This window comes from Anomaloglossus baeobatrachus, chromosome 4 (genome assembly GCF_048569485.1).
Source record: "Anomaloglossus baeobatrachus isolate aAnoBae1 chromosome 4, aAnoBae1.hap1, whole genome shotgun sequence".
NCBI lineage: Eukaryota > Metazoa > Chordata > Amphibia > Anura > Aromobatidae > Anomaloglossus > Anomaloglossus baeobatrachus.
This window is the reverse complement of record NC_134356.1, coordinates 44,025,570-44,044,617: the sequence shown is the minus strand read 5'-3', so window position 1 is coordinate 44,044,617 and position 19,048 is coordinate 44,025,570. Positions and strand designations below refer to the sequence as shown.

The following is a 19,048-nucleotide window of genomic DNA, read 5'->3' as shown; positions in this document are numbered from 1 at the left end:
ATCCCAAGAGGGGCTGGGGCACTGACATCCCAAGAGGGGCTGGGGCACAGACATCACAAGATTAGCTGGGGCACAGACATCACAAGAGGGGTAGAGGCACAGACATCACAAGAGGGGCTGAGGCACAGACATCACAAGAGGGGCTGAGGCACAGACATCACAAGAGGGGCTGAGGCACAGACATCACAAGAGGGGCTGAGGCACAGACATCACAAGAGGGGCTGGGGCACAGACATCAATGGGGGAGCACAGACATCACTGGGGGGAGCACAGACATCACTGGGCGAGCACAGACATCACTGGAGGGAGTACAGACATGTCTGGGGGTGGCACAGACATGACTAGTGGTGGCACAGACATTACTGGGGGGCACATACATCACTGAGTGGGGTGCACAGACATCACTGGGTGGGGGCACAGACATCACTGGGTGGGGGCACAGACATCACTGGGTGGGGGCACAGACATCACTGGGTGGGGGCACAGACATCACTGGGTGGGGGGCACAGACATCACTGGGTGGGGGGCACAGACATCACGCAATTCTGGGGGGGTGGTACACAGAACTGGATGGGGCACACAGCAGCAGAAAGTGGGAGCTGAACACACATCATTGCCGGACTCACAGCACCGGAGAGCAGGCACCGGACACACAACACTGGAGAGCAGAGGGCGGGCACACGGCTCCGGAGGTCAGAGGGTGGGCACATGGCTCCGGTGGGCAGAGGGCGGGCACACACCGCTGGAAACTACTGTGGGACGGAGTGTATCTTCACGAACTTCCCTAAGAGCTCAGAGATTGAAGGCATCAGCACAACGTGTGAGATAGGGTTTTCCAGTAAAGCAACCCACTGAAATCCCAAGTGCCAGCCCTCAAGAGCACAGCTACACTACACATAGTGAGCAGGGCCCCAACAGCTTCAAACCTCGGGGCCACAAACAGACAACTAAATTATGCACGGAGGCAGGTCCGGATTACCAATTGACACCGGTGGGAGCAGACACCTGGATGGACTCCCCGCAGTGGCAGTGGTACACAGAGACTTTGGTTTACTACGGTGTGTGTGTCTATTTTATAAACCTCATTCAACACCACGACTACCACAGTGAGTACCCTGATTCTTGCATCCTGCCTTCCCAAATCCACCAAAACCCCCAGAGGCCGAGGATTTCCCTACCTGCGGAGGGACTGACACCTTGCTGCTCCACACCATGTGCCCCGATACTCCTTCCAGCAGCGGCGGTACTCCCATTACCGCTACCCACAGGTGACGTCACGAACTTCTCCCTTGTAAATAATCCCTTTTCAAGGATCGGAGTGTTTGCCGGGTCCGGACCCCTCGAGCCATGACCATCCCGGCTCCGAGCACCTCAGTCTGCGCGGGGCGGCATAAATGGGAATAAGACTGTGATGTGTCAGGTCTGGGTGGAGGATAGGAATATGATGAGAAATGGGACTGGAATATGGCACAGGAATAGGTCATGGGGTGGTGCAAGATTTCACAATAATTTAAAAATATAAATAATAGGATTACAAATATTTCAAACAAAACCTAAGGGAAAAAATCCAAATTGAGTATATACCCTATAATAAATTAAAGAAGTAAATAGTAGTAGTACATGTAAATAACATAGGGCACTTGCTTAAGACTGTTTGATCAAAAAGCGTAAAAGCCATCCAACTGCGACAAGATGTGCCCAGTCGGGATGGTCCTACTCTAATGTTAGAACCATAGCTTACCTCAGTGATATCAATGTGATGTACAAATAGGAATGAGGTTGCTCTTTCTGGGCATTTCATCCATGTAGTGTGAGAAATACAAGCCATTTTGTATTGTATAGAAACCATCTTGTCTTATATCTGAATGATGTCATAGGGTTCAGATAATACTGATGGGCGGGGAAGTTTAACATTTCTACACACACCCCTGCAGCTCTTATTGGTGCATGGTAATTTCTTTGTGTGAGGTACTATATAAACTGATCACATGATGTAATAAACCAGAATCTCTCAGTACACCATGTTAGGCTGTGCTGCATTGATTTCTCCAAGCGCTTGTAAAACAAATCTTATTAATTTGGAGTTCCAAGGGCATAGAAGAAAAGTATTTCACTCACAATAGCTTCTCATGGACATGTGGCCGCAGTTGGGGTCCATCCTTCTCTGCCCTTATTCACACTGATGTCACTGACACAAGGTGAGGTTTCAATACTAGCGTAGGACCATCCTGATTGGCTACACCTTGTCGAGGTGGTATGGCTTTTACCAAACAGTGTTAATCAAGTACCGATGTTATTTACATGCACTACCACTATTAACTTAGTATCTAACTATAGGGTATATGCTCATTTTGTGTTTTTCTCTTGGACTTTGACTGTGACATGGCCACGGTGTGAACGTGCTACATATTGCACATATACTAACTTATCCTTATTCATTTTTTTTAATTGTTTCAAACAGCAGAATGGAAAAATGTGAAGCAGACTAGGAATAACCGAGCAGAGGCCAACTACGAAAGAAGAAACATAAACGTGATGACAAAATAAGGCAGACCATGTTAGGACCTGGAGCATTTCTTAATATAACAATAAACTTCTATTATGCGACCGAACCACAAGGGCCCGGCTTTCTTTAAGGACCATCATGCAGTCATTATGTATTGACCTCCGGGTCACTAGACTACGGGAGGCCTCAGTGATCATGCCTGCAAGGATGGCCACATTACTAGTGGTGACAAGGATGGGCCACATTACTACAGGGGACAAGGATGAAGCACATTACTAAAGGGTACATGGATGGGCACATTATTACAGGGGACAAAGATGGACACATTACTACAGGATGGGGACAAGATGGGCACATTACTACAGGGGACAAAGATGGACACATTACTACAGGATGGGGAAAAGATGGGCACATTACTATAGTGGACGAGGATGGGCCACATTACTACAGGGGACAAGGATGAAGCATATTACTAAAGGGGACAAGGATGGGGCACATTACTACAGGGGACAAGGATGGGCACATTGCTTCAGGATGAGGACAAGATGAGCACATTACTACAGGGGACAAGGATGGGGCATATTACTACAGGGGAAAAGGATGGGGCACATTACTACAGGGCATAAGGATGGGGCCTGCAAGGATGGGCACATTACTACAGGTGCCAAGGATTGGCACATTACTAGAGGGGCCAAGGATGGGCACATTACTACACGGGACAAGGATGAAGCACATTACTACAGGAGACAAGGATGGGCACATTACTACAGGGGACAAGGATGGGCACATTACTACAGGGGACAAGGATGGGCACATTACTACAGGGGACAAGGATGGGGCACATTACTATAGGGCATAAGGATTGGGCACATTACTACAGGGCACAAGGATGAGTCCTCCAAGGATGGGCACATTACTACAGGGCAGAAGGATGAAGCACATTACTACAGGGGACAAGGATGGGCACATTACTACAGGGCACAAGGATGGGCACATTACTACAGGGGACAACCTGGGCACATTACAACAAGATGAGGACCAGGATGGTAATATTCCTAGAATATGTTGGCCAAAATGACTATATGGCACTAATTGTAAAACAATATTACTTACAAGAAAGGGATAAATTGTAACAAGAAAATTAAAAATAAAGCATGACTTTTTTAACACTAAAAATGCTTTTTTATATATAAAGTGAAATAAACAAAAAAGTGTACATTTCTTATAGTAAACAAGCGAATAATGTTAAAAAAAAGTGAACCCCCCACTAAAATACTGTAGCACTAAAAATGTCACATTGTTCTGCAAAGAATGCGGCCCCCAAATAATTGTTTTTCTATTCGCGGCTCTTATACTCAGCCGAGTTTGAAACCCCTGACTTACACTGTGATTATGTGTAAATATCTGAACAAGTGATTCAGACAAATTAACTGTAGTGAGGCAGATGCAGTCACTTTGAACTCCCATCTGGCCTGTGGTCCAGCGGTGTCCATCTTTTTACGTCTCAGACGTGCACAAAAGTGCGGTCAACAACAGTCTTGTTTACTATTCAAAAGAAGGATACCGCGGAACAGAGGCCAAACGGAGTCCGGAGTAAAAGCCCTGTCACACACACAGATAAATCTGTGGTAAATCTGTGGTAAATCTGTGGTAAATCTGTGGTAAATCTGTGGCAAATCTGTGGTTGCAGTGAAATTGTGGACAATCAGTGCCAGGTTTGTGGCTGTGTACAAATGGAACAATATGTCCATGATTTCACTGCAGCCAAAGATTTATCTGTGTGTGTGAGAGGGCATTTACTCTGTTGCCTCATTAGTGAATGGATCCATCAGGGTTTCAGCTAAATCATGCATTTTGGAGCTGTAGATGGAAATCCTGATGTAAGTGCTCAGTATAGAGCACAGGATAAATGTGAACTGATCCAAAATATTCTGTACCACAAATAGTATTCAACTCAATCTACCAAAACACAAGTCCTCAATCAGATCTGTCATGTGTTTATGGAAATATAGTGGCTTCCACGTTACTGGTAACATAAAGGCTCTGGAAAAATGCTATGGCTTCTCACCCTTCAAGAAATAAATCCAGCAAAATCTGTGCTCCCAAATCCAAATATCCGCCTCCCTTCTTCTTCTTCCACAATTAGCATCCACATGTTTGGCATTATTGTAGTGAGGCGAGCCCACTTAATTTATGGGGGAAAGGTTTACAGAAGCACAAGCTGGACACAATGTACGGGCACTACAATGTACTGGACATTACAAGGACTTATTTGCAATCCAAACAGTTCTGTACAGCCACGTTCAGGAGAAATTATGTAACACATTATGGGGCTTTTTTTTTACCTACTTCCCTGGTGAAAATTGTATATCTGGGGTCAAAACATCACTTTTGTGGTAAAAATGTAATTATTTTTTCTTCACTTCCCAATGGCAAAACAAAAAATATGACACACCTGTAGTGTCAATATCCTCACTGCACCCCTAGGTGAATTCATTGAAGGGTGCAGTTTGTAAAATTGGGTCACTTGTGGGGGTTTCTGCTGTCCTGGCACTTCAGGTGCTCTGCCAATGTGACATGGCACCCACAAACCATTCCAACTAAATCTGCACTTCAATATGGCGCTCTTTCATTTCTTCACTTTGTCCTGTGCCTCAAAAGTAGTTTTCAACCACATATGGGGTACTGTTGTACTCAGGAGAAATTGCACAACAAAATTCATGGTCCATTATCTCCTGTGACCAGAGGGAAAATGAAAAATTTGGGGTTAAAGCAATATTTTTGTGGTAAAAATGTATTTTCTCATTGTTATAAATATTTTTGAAGTGCCTGGGGGTTCAAGGTGCTCACCAGCCATCTAGATACATTTCTTAAGGGGTCTAGTTTCCAAAATCAGGTCACTTGTGGGGGAGCTCCACTGTTTAGGGACCTCAGGGGGTCTCCATGTGTCACATGGCATCCACTAATCAATCTAAACAATTGTTTGTTCAGAAAGTGAAATGGAGCTCCTTCCCTTCTGAGCCCTGCCATGCGCCCAAAGAGTAGATTTCCACCATATATGGGGTATCGGCGTACTCAGGAGAAATTGCAAAATACATTATATGGTGCATTTTCTCCTTTTACCCCTGTAAAAATGAAACTTTGGGGTTAAAGTAACATTCATGTGGGGAAAAAAAAATAAAATTTTCATTTCCTTCCACATTGCTTTAGTTGCACCTAAAGGGTTAATGAATTTCTTAGGTGCGATTTTCAGCACTTTGAGGGGTGCAGTTTTTAGAATGGTGTCACTTTTGGGTATTTTCTGTCACCTAGGCCCCTCAAAGTCACTTCAAATGTGATGTGGTCCCCTAATAAAAATGGTTTTGTGAATTTTGTTGTAAAAATGAGAAAGGGCTTTGGGGTGAAGGGTTTAAAATGACAAAAATAAGTCACATTTATCATTTGGATATACATTAATATAAACGCGCAGGTGCCAGAGCTTGTGTTTATTGTTCTCTCCCAATAAAGTTTATTGAAGAGAACAGAACGTGACGTCACGCGGCTGGATCCAATTCCGGAAGTGACGTGCGGTGCTCGGATTATCCGGAAGTGAATACAGGAAGTGACGTTACGCATCGCCATAGTGACTCGGAAGCGATAGGAGCCGTCAGAGATGGAGGCTCCGGGGGTTGAACGCTCTGGGGGAGAAGAGCAGGAGGACTTTCATGATTGCACCGAGGAGCTCGAGGAGGAGAAAAGAAAGAGGGAGTCGGAAAAGGGAGAAGAGGCGGCGGCGGCAGCAGAGGATGGCGGAGGAGCCGCCGCGGGCGGAGAAGATGTGGAGCTGGAGGAGAGCAGCCTGCTGGAGATGGAGAAGGACCTGAGCGAGGAGGAGAGGGAGGTGATGAGGCTCGGGTGTGGTGGATGATGTGAGGCCTATGTGTATGATGTGGGGTCTGTCGCCATGTGAATGGCCCCTGTGTCATCTCCCACCCTATATTCTGCCCTATTCCCAGGCAGTGAGGTCTGCTGTGTGTGACGTTATATATTCTGCTCATAGGAAAGAAGAAAGCAAAGCGCGGAGCTGAAGGAAGAAGGAAACCAGCTCTTCAAGAAGGGAGGTGAGACTTAAAGGGGCAGTCTGTGCAGGGAAAAGTATTAAAGGGGTTTTCTAGTTTTCCACAGCTCAAGACTGAGCTTTAACCCCTTAATTATGGATAATTATGTCCATCATTAGTCATCTCCCTGCCTCACACGCTGAGCTGCATCTTTCCCTGCATATGTCGACTGATTTAAAGGGAACCTGTCACCAGAATTTGCTATTAAACTAAAAGAATCCCCTCCGGCAGCTCCTGGGCTGCATTCTATAAAGGTTCATCTTGATTTTGGCCCCCCTTTCAGAACTACATAACTTTATAAAATATTACTTTTTGCTATGGTAATGAGGTTTGCTGGCCCCGTGGGTGGGCTGTATTTTGTCTGTTATCCCCCCTCCTGCCGCTGTTCGCCGTCCCCCAGTGTTCATTTACATAGATGAGGCCGCCGCCCTCATGTTTCTAGGTGCTCCTGAAGTCTCACGCATGCGCAGTGGCACTGTCGTGGGACTGAGCAGTTTTCAAATAGCGAGCACCGGTGATGTTATTGCGCAGGTGCGAGATTATGGGTGGGTACTTGGATGACGCTGATGACATTCACAGCGCCACCCATAATCTCGCGCCTGCGCAATAACATCACCGGCGCTCGCGATTTGAAAACTGCTCAGTCCCGCGATAGTGCCACTGCGCAAGCGCGAGACTTCAGGAGCACCTAGGAACATGAGGGCGGCGGCCTCATCTATGTAAATGAACACTGGGGGACGGCGAACAGCGCCAGGGGGGGGAATAATGGACAAAAAACAGCCCACCCCCGGGGCCAGAAAAGCTCATTACCATAGCAAAAGGTAATATTTTATAAAGGGAACCTGTCACCAGTTTTTTCCCTATTAAACTAAAAGAATCCCCTTCTGCAGCTCCTGGGCTGCATTCTATAAAAGGTGCACCTTGGTCCTGACTCCTATTCCAGACCCCAAAAATAACTTTATAAAACTTGGCCGTTAAGTATGCTAATTACCTGTGTTGGCCAAGTGGGCGTGTTCATTTTCTTCTCCTTTATCCCCCTCCTGCCTCTGATCGCCGTCCTCCTTTCTTGATTGACGGGATTACGCCCTCAGTCATCCTCCTCGTCGCTTTTTTAAATCAGAAAATGAGCCCGCCCATCTGGCCAACACAGGTAATTAGCATACCTATCGGCCAAGTTTTCTAAAGTTATTTTTGGGGTGTGGAAGGGGAGCCAGGGCCAAGGTGCACCTTCATAGAATGCAGCCCAGGAACTTTTAGTTTAATAGGTAAAAATAAACTGGTGACTGGTTCCCTTTAAAGGGACCCTTTCAGGTTCAATATGCATCTAGAACCACGAGCAGTTCTGGGTGCATATTGTTAATCCCGACCTAAAGGCCCCGTCACACTAAGCAACATCGCTAGCAACATCGCTGCTAACGAACAACTTTTGTGACGTTGCTAGTGATGTTGCTGTGTGTGACATCCAGCAACAACCTGGCCCCTGCTGTGAGGTCGTTGGTTGTTGCTGAATGTCCTGGGCCATTTTTTAGTTGTTGCTGTCCTGCTGTGAAGCACAGATCGCTGTGTGTGACAGCGAAACAGCAACAACTAAATGTGCAGGCAGCAGGAGCCGGCTTCTGCGGAGGCTGGTAACCAATGTAAACATCGGGTAACCAAGAAGCCCTGTCCTTGGTTACCCGATATTTACCTTTGTTACCAGCCTCCGCCGCTCTCACTGTCAGTGCCAGCTCCTGCTCTGTGCACATGTAGCTGCAGGACACGTCGGGTTAATTAACCCGATGTGTGCTGTAGCTAGGAGAGCAGGGAGCCAGCGCTAAGCATTGTGCGCTGCTCCCTGCTCTGTGCACATTTAGCTGCAGCACACATCGGGTAATTAACCCGATGTGTGCTGTAACTAGGAGAGCAGGGAGCCAGCGCTCAGTGTGCGCTGCTCCCTGCTCTGTGCACGTGTAGCTCCGTGCGCTGGTAACCAAGGTAAATATCGGGTTGGTTACCCGATATTTACCTTAGTTATCAAGCGCAGCATCTTCCACGCGGCGCTGCTGGCTGGGACACTGGTTGCTGGTGAGCTCACCAGCAACTCGTGTAGCCACGCTCCAGCGATCCCTGCCAGGTCAGGTTGCTGGTGGGATCGCTGGAGCGTCGCAGTGTGACATCTCACCAGCAACCTCCTAGCAACTTACCAGCGATCCCTATCGTTGGGATCGCTGGTAAGTTGCTTAGTGTGACTGGACCTTAACCGTCCCTGTATACACTAGCATAGATAAAGGGATCTTGAGAAAAAGTATTTCTAAAGAGCTTATATTGTATGCTAATGAGCGAGGGGTCTAGTTCCCCGGCCAGTTACTACTTATTAGCGTATTAGTACACCCCTGTGGGTGTGCTATCATGCTAATGAATTCGCAGCGTCACAGGATGATCTCACTCACCCCTCCGATGGGCGAATTTCGGCTCAGTGCGCATAACCCCGTAGTTTGGGTCATGCGCACTACTTCAGTTTGAAGCCAGGACGCGTACGCTAGGCTTCATAGTGCGCATGATCTAAACTCAGGGGGCAAGCACACTGAGCCGAAATCCAGTGTCGGGCGGCGGAGAGGTGAGTGAGATCTTCCTCTGACGCTCAACATTCATTAGCATGATAGCATGCCGACAGGGGTGTACTAACATGCTAATGGTGGCAACTGGCCGGGGAACGAACACCAAGGGGGCTAGTGCCCTCGCTCATTAGCATATCATAAAGGATCTTTAGAAATACTTTTTCTAAAGATCCCTTTATCTATGCTACTAGATGCAGGGATTAGAGATATTCACCCAGAACTGCTCCTGGTTCTGGGTGCATATTGCCCCTGCCAGGTTCCCAGGTTTAATCAGCCATCATCTGCCACTAGCAGGTATATTGGCGCTCCGGGGCTGTTAGCTAAATGCCGCTGTCAATCTGAAAGCGGTGTTTAGTGCGTGCCGGCAAGGGGTGCACTGTTCTGAGCCCTCATTAGCGCGCCCACGACGTGATCATGGGACGCCAACTACTTGTCATGATGAGCTGAAGACCCCTTTATCTGTCATCTTAGAACTGTGAGTTTCAGCCCATGGCCGGTGTTCATAGAAGACTGATTTCTTCAATAAACAGGAATGCTGTGTCACTGTTGTATATAGAACAAGTGATCAGACGATCACAGATTCAATATGCCAAATGATGGTAGCGTCCCATTGGGTGAAAAAATTCAGTCCATATTTATTCCATTAAGTGTAATAACAGCAACGTTTCCACCGGATGGTCTTTATATTGCTTGACAAAAACCATACCATCGAAATGTTGCTGTTATTACACACGATGGAATAAGTATGGACTGAATTTTTTAACCCAATGGGACGCTACCATCATTTGGCATATGATATGGATCCCTTGATATTGGAAGTGCGTCCCTAATCTGATAATTGTGGTGTTTACGCACAGGCAGTTTTTTGACTATAGGTGCTGCAGAGTGCTGCTCTTTAGGCCATGTGCACACGTTGAGTTTTTTTTTTTTCTTACCCCAGTATTTGTATGCTAAAATCGGGAGTAGGTAAAAAAAAAAAAAAATACAAAAGTGGTGTCCAGGTTTCTATTATACTTTTCTTTGTCGCTCCATTGGGAGACCCAGACAATTGGGTGTATAGCTATGCCTCCGGAGGCCACACAAAGTATTACACTTTAAAAAGTGTAACCCCTCCCCTCTGCCTATACACCCTCCCGTGCATCACGGGCCCATCAGTTTTATGCTTTGTGTTGAAGGAGGCTGACACTCACACAATGCTCCACATTTTAGTCAGCAGCAGCTGCTGATTATATCGGATGGAAGAAAAGAGGGCCCCTAACAGGGCCCCCGGCATGCTCCCTTCTCACCCCACTGAGTCGGCGGTGCTGTTAAGGTTGAGGTACCCATTGCGGGTACACAGGCTGGAGCAACATGCCGTTTTTCCTTCCCCATCCCTTAGGGGCTCTGGGTGAAGTGGGATCCTAACCGGTCATCCAGGCACTGGGACCCCGGGCTCCTTCCGCAGCCCCTGGTGGTATCTGCCGGACAGGAGATGGAGTATCGTCAGGGACATGGCCCTGCATCTACAGGTACTCTGTGTCCCCTTTGGGACGGTGCATGAAGCACCTTGGCCTCAGACGCTGCAGCGACTGCGGTGTGATTTTTTTTTTTTTTTGACCGGGACTACCGCGCCGACCGTGCCTGTTTGCCGGCCGCGGTTTTTACTTTAGTCCCCGGCTTTTGCGGCCTAGTGTATTGAACTCCCGCCCCTGGGCCTGCCAGTCAGGGGAAAGGGCGGGACGGTCGGTATGACGCCGACGGTGAGGGCTGGAGCACACTTCGCTGTCCTCCTCCCCCCTCACTGTTCACTATGGGGCGCAGATTCCCGCACTTTTGTGGTTCCGCCCTCGGCTCCCTCCTCCCCTCGGAACGCCGGCAGCCATTGTTATATGGCATGATTCTGCCGGTGGAGATCTCAGAATGTGCTCACTGTTCGGCAGCAGCACTGCAGCTCTAGGAGAGGGGGTTCCTAACCGGTCGCCATGCACTGGGACCGGGCTCCATCCGCAGCCCCTGGGGGATTCTGACGGACAGGAGACAGGACATCATCAGGGACAGAGCCCTGCATCCATAAGGTACTCTGTGTCCCCTTTGGGGGACGCTGCATACAGCACCTGGGTTACAAACGCCGCAGCGGTTGCTGTGTGGTTTGTGAGACCAGGACTACCGCGCCGACCGCGCCTGTTTGCCGGCCGCGTCTTTAACTTTAGTCCCCGGCTCTTGCGGCCTAGTACCATATACTCCCGTTCCCGGGCCTGCCAGTCAGGGGTAACGACGGGACGGCCGACGGGACGTCGGCAGTGAGGGCTGGAGCATACTTGGTATCCTCCTCCCCCCTCACTGTGCACCGTGGGGCACCAGTTCCCCAATCGGGTGCTGGCCCCCCTTAGGTGCCGAAGTGTATGTATGTATGTATATATATATATATATATATATATATATATATATATATATATATATATATATATATATATATATATATATATATATATATATATATATATATATATATATATTTATATATATTTATATGGTATATGATTTCACTGTTCGGCAGCACTATTTGCTTTTGGCTATATACCCTCGCTGATTAGTAAGGGTGCCAAGGCACAGGCTTTCTTTGCAACCTGTACCTCTTGTGCGGCTATATTGCCGGCAGGTTCCACCTATCATTGCAAATGCTTGGCCCCTGGGGCACTCACTCAGCCGGAGCCTCTGGCACGGGTGGGACCCTCGGCTCAGGTGGTACCACCGGTTTCCACTGCACAGATAGCAGGGACAGAGTTTGCACGTTTGACTGAGCAACTCTCTGAGTCATTCCATGGCCCAGTCTTTGAACAGAGGGGCTGCTAAGCTGGAAGCTTTGCAGTCCAGAACGGTAACAGGGAGCTGTGAGTTCATCGCCCCCAGGCCCCTCTGGGTCGGTATAACAAGGGGCTCCTGGGGTAACACCCAGATCCCACGGTGAGAACTCCGACACGGACCGCGGCCTCACACAGGCTAACCGGGCTCGCTGGGAACCTTCCACGACTTCACTGTCGTAGTTAAGGATGAAGCGGAGGTCGCAGCTCAGGGCTCTGAACCTAACGTTGCGCTCAATCTGGATACACCTGAAGGGGACGCCATAGTAAATGACCTTATAGCGTCCGTCAACCAGGTGCTAGACCTCTCTTCCCCATCTTCTCCTATGGAGGAGTCGGCTTCACAGCGGGAGAAACACCAGTTTAGGTTTCCCAAATGTACACGGAGTGCGTTTTTCTTTGTCGCTCCATTGGGAGACCCAGACAATTGGGTGTATAGGCTATGCCTCCGGAGGCCGCACAAAGTATTACACTTAAAAGTGTTAAGCCCCTCCCCTTCTGCCTATACACCCCCCGTGCTCCCACGGGCTCCTCAGTTTTTTGCTTTGTGCGAAGGAGGTCAGACACGCACGCACAGCTCCACAGATTGGTCAGCAGCAGCTGCTGACCATATCGAATGGAAGAAAAGTGGGCCCATATAGGGCCCCCAGCATGCTCCCTTCTCACCCCACTCTTGTCGGCGGTGTAGTTAAGGTTGAGGTATCCATTGCGGGTACGGAGGCTGGAGCCCACATGCTGCTTTCCTTCCCCATCCCCCTCAGGGCTCTGGTGAAGTGGGATCCTATCGGTCTCCAGGCACTGAGACCGCGCTTCATCCACAACTCCTGGGAGACTGCTGGATAGGAGCCGGGTACCGTTCAGGGACATGGCCCTGCTACTTGGAGGTACTCTGTGTCCCCGTGGGGACCGCGCACAGCAACACTCCAGCATTGCTGGGTGTGCTAGTGCACCGGGGACCGCGGCGCTGACCGGGTTAATATGTGCCATTACACACTCAGCGCTGCTGAGTGTGTTTATGTATAGGGACTGCCGCACTAACCGCCGCTGCCAGGGAAACACTGCGGCGCGGCTGGGACTTGTAGTGCGCCGGGGACTTTCGCGCCGGCCGCGCTTTTACGGCAGCCGCGTTTATTACTAGAGTCCCCGGCTTTTTGCGGCCTAGTTTCCTTTCCTCCCGCCCACAGCCCTGACAGGCAGGGGAAGGGCGGGACGCTGCACAGAACGAGCAGCACTGAGGGCTGGAGCATGCTTTGCATACTCCACTCCCCTCACTGTGCACAGTGCAGGCACCAGCTCCCGCACTTTCTGAGCCACGCCCACGGCTCCCACCTCTCCTCAGGACGCCGGCAGCCATTCCTGTCAGCTCCTTGGACGCTACAGAGGGGGACAAAGTCTGGGAGACTCAGGCAGGGACTCTGGTGGCCTCACAACCGCTTTAAGCGGGTGGTAAGCAGCACCTGTGGTGCTAGCCCCATTGTGCAGTAGTGTAACATTATATGTTTATGGTATACATATTTCTCTATCGTTTCATTGGGGGACACAGGACCATGGGTTATGCTGCTGTCACTAGGAGGCTGACACTAAGTAAACAGAAAAAGTTAGCTCCTCCCCAGCAGTATAACCCCTGAGCCGGAGGCGGGCTCAATCAGTTTTTTGCTTAGTGTCGTAGGAGGCTGATGTGGGCCGACTGGGCCCCCTTCAGCCACTTGTTTTTTTGCGTATATTTTTTCTTTTTTCTCTCGGCGACGCTCGTCGCTCTCATCTGTTGGATTTCTCTTTTTCTGCAGGTATCGTTTTCTCTACCTCAGCTCTCGCAGCCCGTGTGGGTACCACTCCCCTGGGTCGCAGAAGCTTGATTCGTCGGGCCCTCTCCCCCGTCCAATTCCACGGTACCACTCCCGGGTTGGCACGCGGGGCTAATCCTTCCTGGGCACCCCCTATTCACCCTGCGGTATCACTCCAAAGGGTGCAAGGGGCATACAGCAGGGACTGGACCTCGCAGCGCGTCTGGATGATATCGGGCCCGCAGCGCTGCTTCACTACAGGGGGCTCCCTGCCCCCACCAGCGTCCATCTTCCTGCCTGTCTGCCTGCCTCATTCTCTTCTGCGGCCCGCAGCCAGCCCTCCGGTGTGCGGAGCGGACACAGGTGCAGAGCTCCACGCCTGCACACTGCCAGATGCGGCGCCGCCGACCAGGTAGGACACTCACCCTCCCTTCTCCCGGGCGGCTACAAGATATAGGCCCCGGTCTGGGCCTACTCACCGAGCACCCCGGCCTCGCCCCCACCCGGCGCTGGAGTCCACACAGGCAGGGCTCGGCCGGTGCCCGGACATCGCTGCCGCGCCGCCGCTCCCGCAGGTAGGACCCCCGGTCTCTACCTTCCCCTGCGCCGGCGGTTTCAAATTTAGGCCCCGGTCCGGGCCTACTCACCGGGCGCCCCGGCCGCGTCTCCATCCGGCGATGGAGTCCCTCTCCGCGCCTGCGGTGCTCGTCGCTGCCGTGCCGCCGCTCCTGCGGGTGGATCCGTCGGTCTCTGTTTTCCCCTGCGCCGGCTGCCTCAAAATTTAGGCCCCGGCTTCGGCCCTGTCTCCGGCGTCCCAGGCCCACCCCCCGCCGCATCGCTATTGGCCGCCGGCCGCTCCGTCTCCGCCCTCCGCTCAGCCCCAGGCATCACAGTGGGGGCGGTGGTTGCGTTTTCCCGCTCTCCTGGGCCCACCTCCAGCCTCCTCAGCGTTCAAAAAAAAAAAAAAAAAGGTGATTATGGCAAACTCCTGGTATGCGGTTTACTGACGCTGCAGCAGCCCGTATATCAGGGGAAGATAAACCCTAGTTTCCATGATGATTAAATACAGTGGGGTTTTTTATCAGGGCTTGCGTTTTGTACATTATACATTAACCTCTTCAGGTACTTTTTTCGGGTTTTTTGCATCAGGACACATCCCAATAGGGTTAGTCTAAGAGCTCTCAGAGCTGAGTTTTTTTTTTTTTAATTATTTGGGACCGGTAGCTCAAGTTTGCGGTTCCCTTAATGGTAATTCCCGCACATAATGGCAGATTAGTGTTGACAGCTACCGCAGCCCCTGGCACCGCACGCCCCTGTGTCTCGCCCCTGCCGGCTGGTTAACGCCCTGTCTCAGGCCATATATTCCCTCGCTGACGTCCCTCGGGTTCGTGCGCATGCGCTGCGTCCCCCGCCGACGCTTGGTCATACCATCCACAAAACGGCGCCATTCCCTCGGGGAGACAAGTCCCGTACCAGGGACCTTTTTCCTAGGCTGGAAGCGGACCTGCCAGGTCTCGTCTTTCGTGGCCCCCCAGTTTTCCACCTTATTCCCCAGGTCCAGACTGCCCTTCCTACGGTAGTCTTACGACCTCTCGGGTGTTGGCCCAGGCTTTCCATCTCCGCTGGACTCCGAGCAGGACCTAGATGTTTTGGCGCAGGACGCATTAGTATGCTAGAAACGGTGAGTCAAGCCGTAAGGCTACGGACAGCCCCTCTTCTCTCCGTGCACCCAGGTCTCCTTTAGGGCGTTGGGAGCAGACCCTTGATGTGCTCGGGGGACATCCAGAGTTCGCCGAGTTACCGCGTGTTCACGGACAACTACCAGACACGACGTTTGCCTGCGGGAAGCCATGTCATTGTCTTTTTTCCCTTCTCCAAAGGGGTTTTCGGAAAGTATGGCCAGGCTACACTGGAGTCTTGGATTGATTACAGACATCTACCAGACACGCTGTTTACCACCGGTAAGTCGTGTGTTTTTGGCATTATCATTCCCCCGAAGGGCTCTGGAGAGAGGGGGCAGTCACCTTGCAGAGACGAAGACGGCAGGCCCCTTCGGTTTCAGTGGAATACAGTTCGCCGTGTGACTGTGTTAGCACGGATAATCCCAGGCCTCGATTTCTACCAATGGTAAGTCCTTTGGTTGTCATTACCCCTTATAGAAAGGGGCTCCAAAAGGAAGGGGCACCCCACCCTGTGGTCGACCCGCCTGTGTTCCTCCGGGTTTCTCGTCCCGAACGTGGCGTCCCTCAGAGAATCAGCGGACTCCATACGCAGCGGACCAAGTTCCACCTATCCCGTCCCAGGACTGGTTATCATCTTCAGTGAGTACCCTCTCTTCACATACCTGGGGCCTGCCTACTGCTCGGCCTGAGCCTCTACCATCAGTGTGTCCACCTGTCGAGACCTCTGACTCGGGATCAGGAACGCAGATTTGACATCTAGGAGGTCACTGACTTCCCTTCCGACTTTAGGGAACGCCACTCTGAAGATAGGCGAGTCCAGTGGCCCCCCTTGGCTACGTCAGAGTAGAGTACTTCTCTACCCTAGACTACGTAAGGGAAGGATTCATCCTTTTCCCTGCATCGTCCCAGATGCATCAGGATCGTCCCCTCACACTAGGTCCCAGCCCGTTCACGCCGCACCCGTCAGGAAGCCTCTATCCCTCCAACAGCCCCTCCACCTTGAGTGGCAGTGGACCGTTCCAGTTTTTTATCAGAGCGCTTGCAGGGATCACTGTCCCTGCGCACCCTACTTTACAGGGCTGCTAGGTTCTCTACGCCCAAGTACGGCCGGGAGGCCCAGAGTTCTCCCTTCAAGGATCCTTGCTTGGGGTTTAGACCGTCATATTCACTTTTCGCTACTAGCGCAGCTGAGATACCGGAAGGAGTCCTACCAGACCCCGGCTCGGTCCATCATCCCTTAGGCACGGTTTTTTCGAGCCCGTTCAGGGGTAGCTACTCCTCACGCAGGAATAGTTTTTTCCTTCCTGGCACAGAGTCCCGCGTACCCTTGCCACCCGCCCCCGTTTTGGCTATGCGAGCCCTCGGCAGTCTGTGGCGGTGATAGCGACGGTGCACGTACCAGATTCATCCCTTACTCTCCAGTGGACCACACTGAAGATCGGAGACAAAGAGGGTTCCGTCTTCGCGGGTGATCCGCCAACCTCCTCATAGCGGACCAGTCTTCGAAACCGTCCCTTGGGAAGCTTCCCTTCCCTCCTCTGGAGGATATTATCAACCGTCACCAGTCTCCCGTGCTAGGGTAGGCTGCCCCCACCATTCCTCGGCACGGTCCCGAGGGACAGCCCTAGAGCGTTGTCTCCCCTTCAATATTCCGGAAGCCAGAGCCATCCTGTTAGCACGGCTTCAATTTCTTCTCTGGGTCGGGGTTTGCCACAGCGGCGACGTGCATCATCCACCAGGTAGACGCAGAGAGTTCATGGCAAGGGAAGAGGCCAAGAAGATCTTGCCCGGGGACGGGTCCCTTAACTCGCTGACCTCGGCAGTACATCCCTAGCATGGACGTTTTAGACGGCCGATTTTTTTCGGTAGGAAAGACCTCCCTTAGGAAAAGGGCTCCTCAACGGGGGAGTCACCAGTCAGTTCCCGGGCGAGGGAAGACCTCCAGTCGTGGACCTATTGTTCTCCCGTTCCAGCTTTCAAGTCAATGGTACGTCGAGTGTACCACCTGCTCTGGACTAGGTGACGACGCCCTCGACCGGTCGGGTAGCCTTTTCAGGTTCTCCTGCATCTTCCCGCAGCTTCCCATGGTCTCGAGGGTTCTCAGGATGGACCAGGGCAACGATGCCTCTGGAGTGTCCCAGGCGAGCATAGTTCGCATAGCCTACTCAACTCCTCACGGAGGCCCCGGGGCTCCTTCCCGACCGCCAAGTTCTCCGTGTCGGGGCCCCTCTCTTCTACCAGGACTCAAAAGTCCCAAGTTCGACGGCCACGCCAGTGGATCCCGGGCTCTGCCTCGGTCAGGTCTGTTGACAAGAGGATTACAGACAACATTGAGGGCCGGGAATCCAGTTTCCTCCAGGATTTATTTCCACTAGGAAAGAGCTTCCCGGTGGGTGAGGACCACATCTTCCCTCCTTCTTGCTGGCATTCTTCCAGTCAGATCCGAATGCGGCCCTCTCGCGCGTCCGTGTTTCGGCCAGGTGTCGGCCCGTTTCGCTTCGGTGTGTTCAGAGTCTTTTCACTTCCCGTCCTCCAATCAGGGCCTTCGCTCAGAGAAGCGTCCATCTGGCTCGGCTGTTTCATCGTTCGCTAAAAACGTGGGTCCTTATTCCAGTGAGGGGTTCGTTCAAGGTAACCCTTTTTGCCCGGCTCCACCTGTTTTTGTTAGGTGGGCTCCTCGTGGACATCTTGTTGTTACAGACAGCATCGGGGCGGACAGCCCTCTTGTCGCTCTTTCCCCCCTTTTTTGTTTTCCAGCTCCTCCAGCAGGACAAGGGGAGGCTCCGGCCAGAACTCTTCGTTCCTGTCCAGGGCAGCTCGCTGATTCCTTCCAGAAGATGTGTTTAGTTTTCGGTTTCGGTTCTAGTCTCCTCTCTCAGCCGGAAAGGGGCCTAGTTCGTTCCAGAACTGGTACGAGCCCTCAGTCTTACATGTCTGCAGGACACACCTTTCGGTTACACCGACACCCAGTCCACCACGCCACCCGTTCCCAAGGGGCGCATGCCGGCGCCAGAGGCCAGAATTGTCACATGGATCCATTACTCCATAGGTGAAGACTTTCGCTTGAAGGGCGGACTTCCGCCACGGGCTACCGAGCAAGGGGTACCCTTTGGACGATTGGACTCCAGATGTCGACCGTCCAGGTTCCCTGGGCCGCCACCCGATCTAGTCGGCATACCTTTACTAGTTTCTACCAGGGTCACACCCAAGCTTCGACAGCGGCCAGTCTTGGAGTAAGGTCTGCGGGTGGCAGTGGCACACCTGTCACAACGTAGGTGCTTGTACGTCTGGCGCGAGCCCGACAGGGGGAAGCGGTTGCCTTCCTGTCTCCGGTGATGGTTTCTCTTCCCACCCAGGGACTGCTTTTGGACGTCCCATGGTCCTGTGTCCCCCAATGAAACGATAGAGAAAGAAGGATTTTTGTGTACTCACCGTAAAATCTCTTTCTCTGAGTCTTCATTGGGGGACACAGCACCCACCCTGCTTGTGTTATTGGTTATATATATTACCTGTCGGTTGCATCAGTGGCCATTTCCCCAGGC

General features: G+C 51.5%; 1 protein-coding gene across 1 annotated transcript in view; it reads left to right on the top strand.

Annotated features, from left to right (window-relative positions):
* The first annotated feature begins 6,105 nt into the window (after positions 1 to 6,105).
* Positions 6,106 to 19,048, top strand: part of TTC1 (tetratricopeptide repeat domain 1) — a 46,939-nt gene continuing 33,996 nt past the window's right edge. The window contains exons 1-2 of the mRNA XM_075342211.1: positions 6,106 to 6,386; positions 6,546 to 6,606. Coding sequence (XP_075198326.1) covers positions 6,159 to 6,386; positions 6,546 to 6,606 — 289 coding nt within the window. The 5' untranslated portion in view covers positions 6,106 to 6,158. The remainder of the gene's footprint in view (positions 6,387 to 6,545; positions 6,607 to 19,048) is intronic.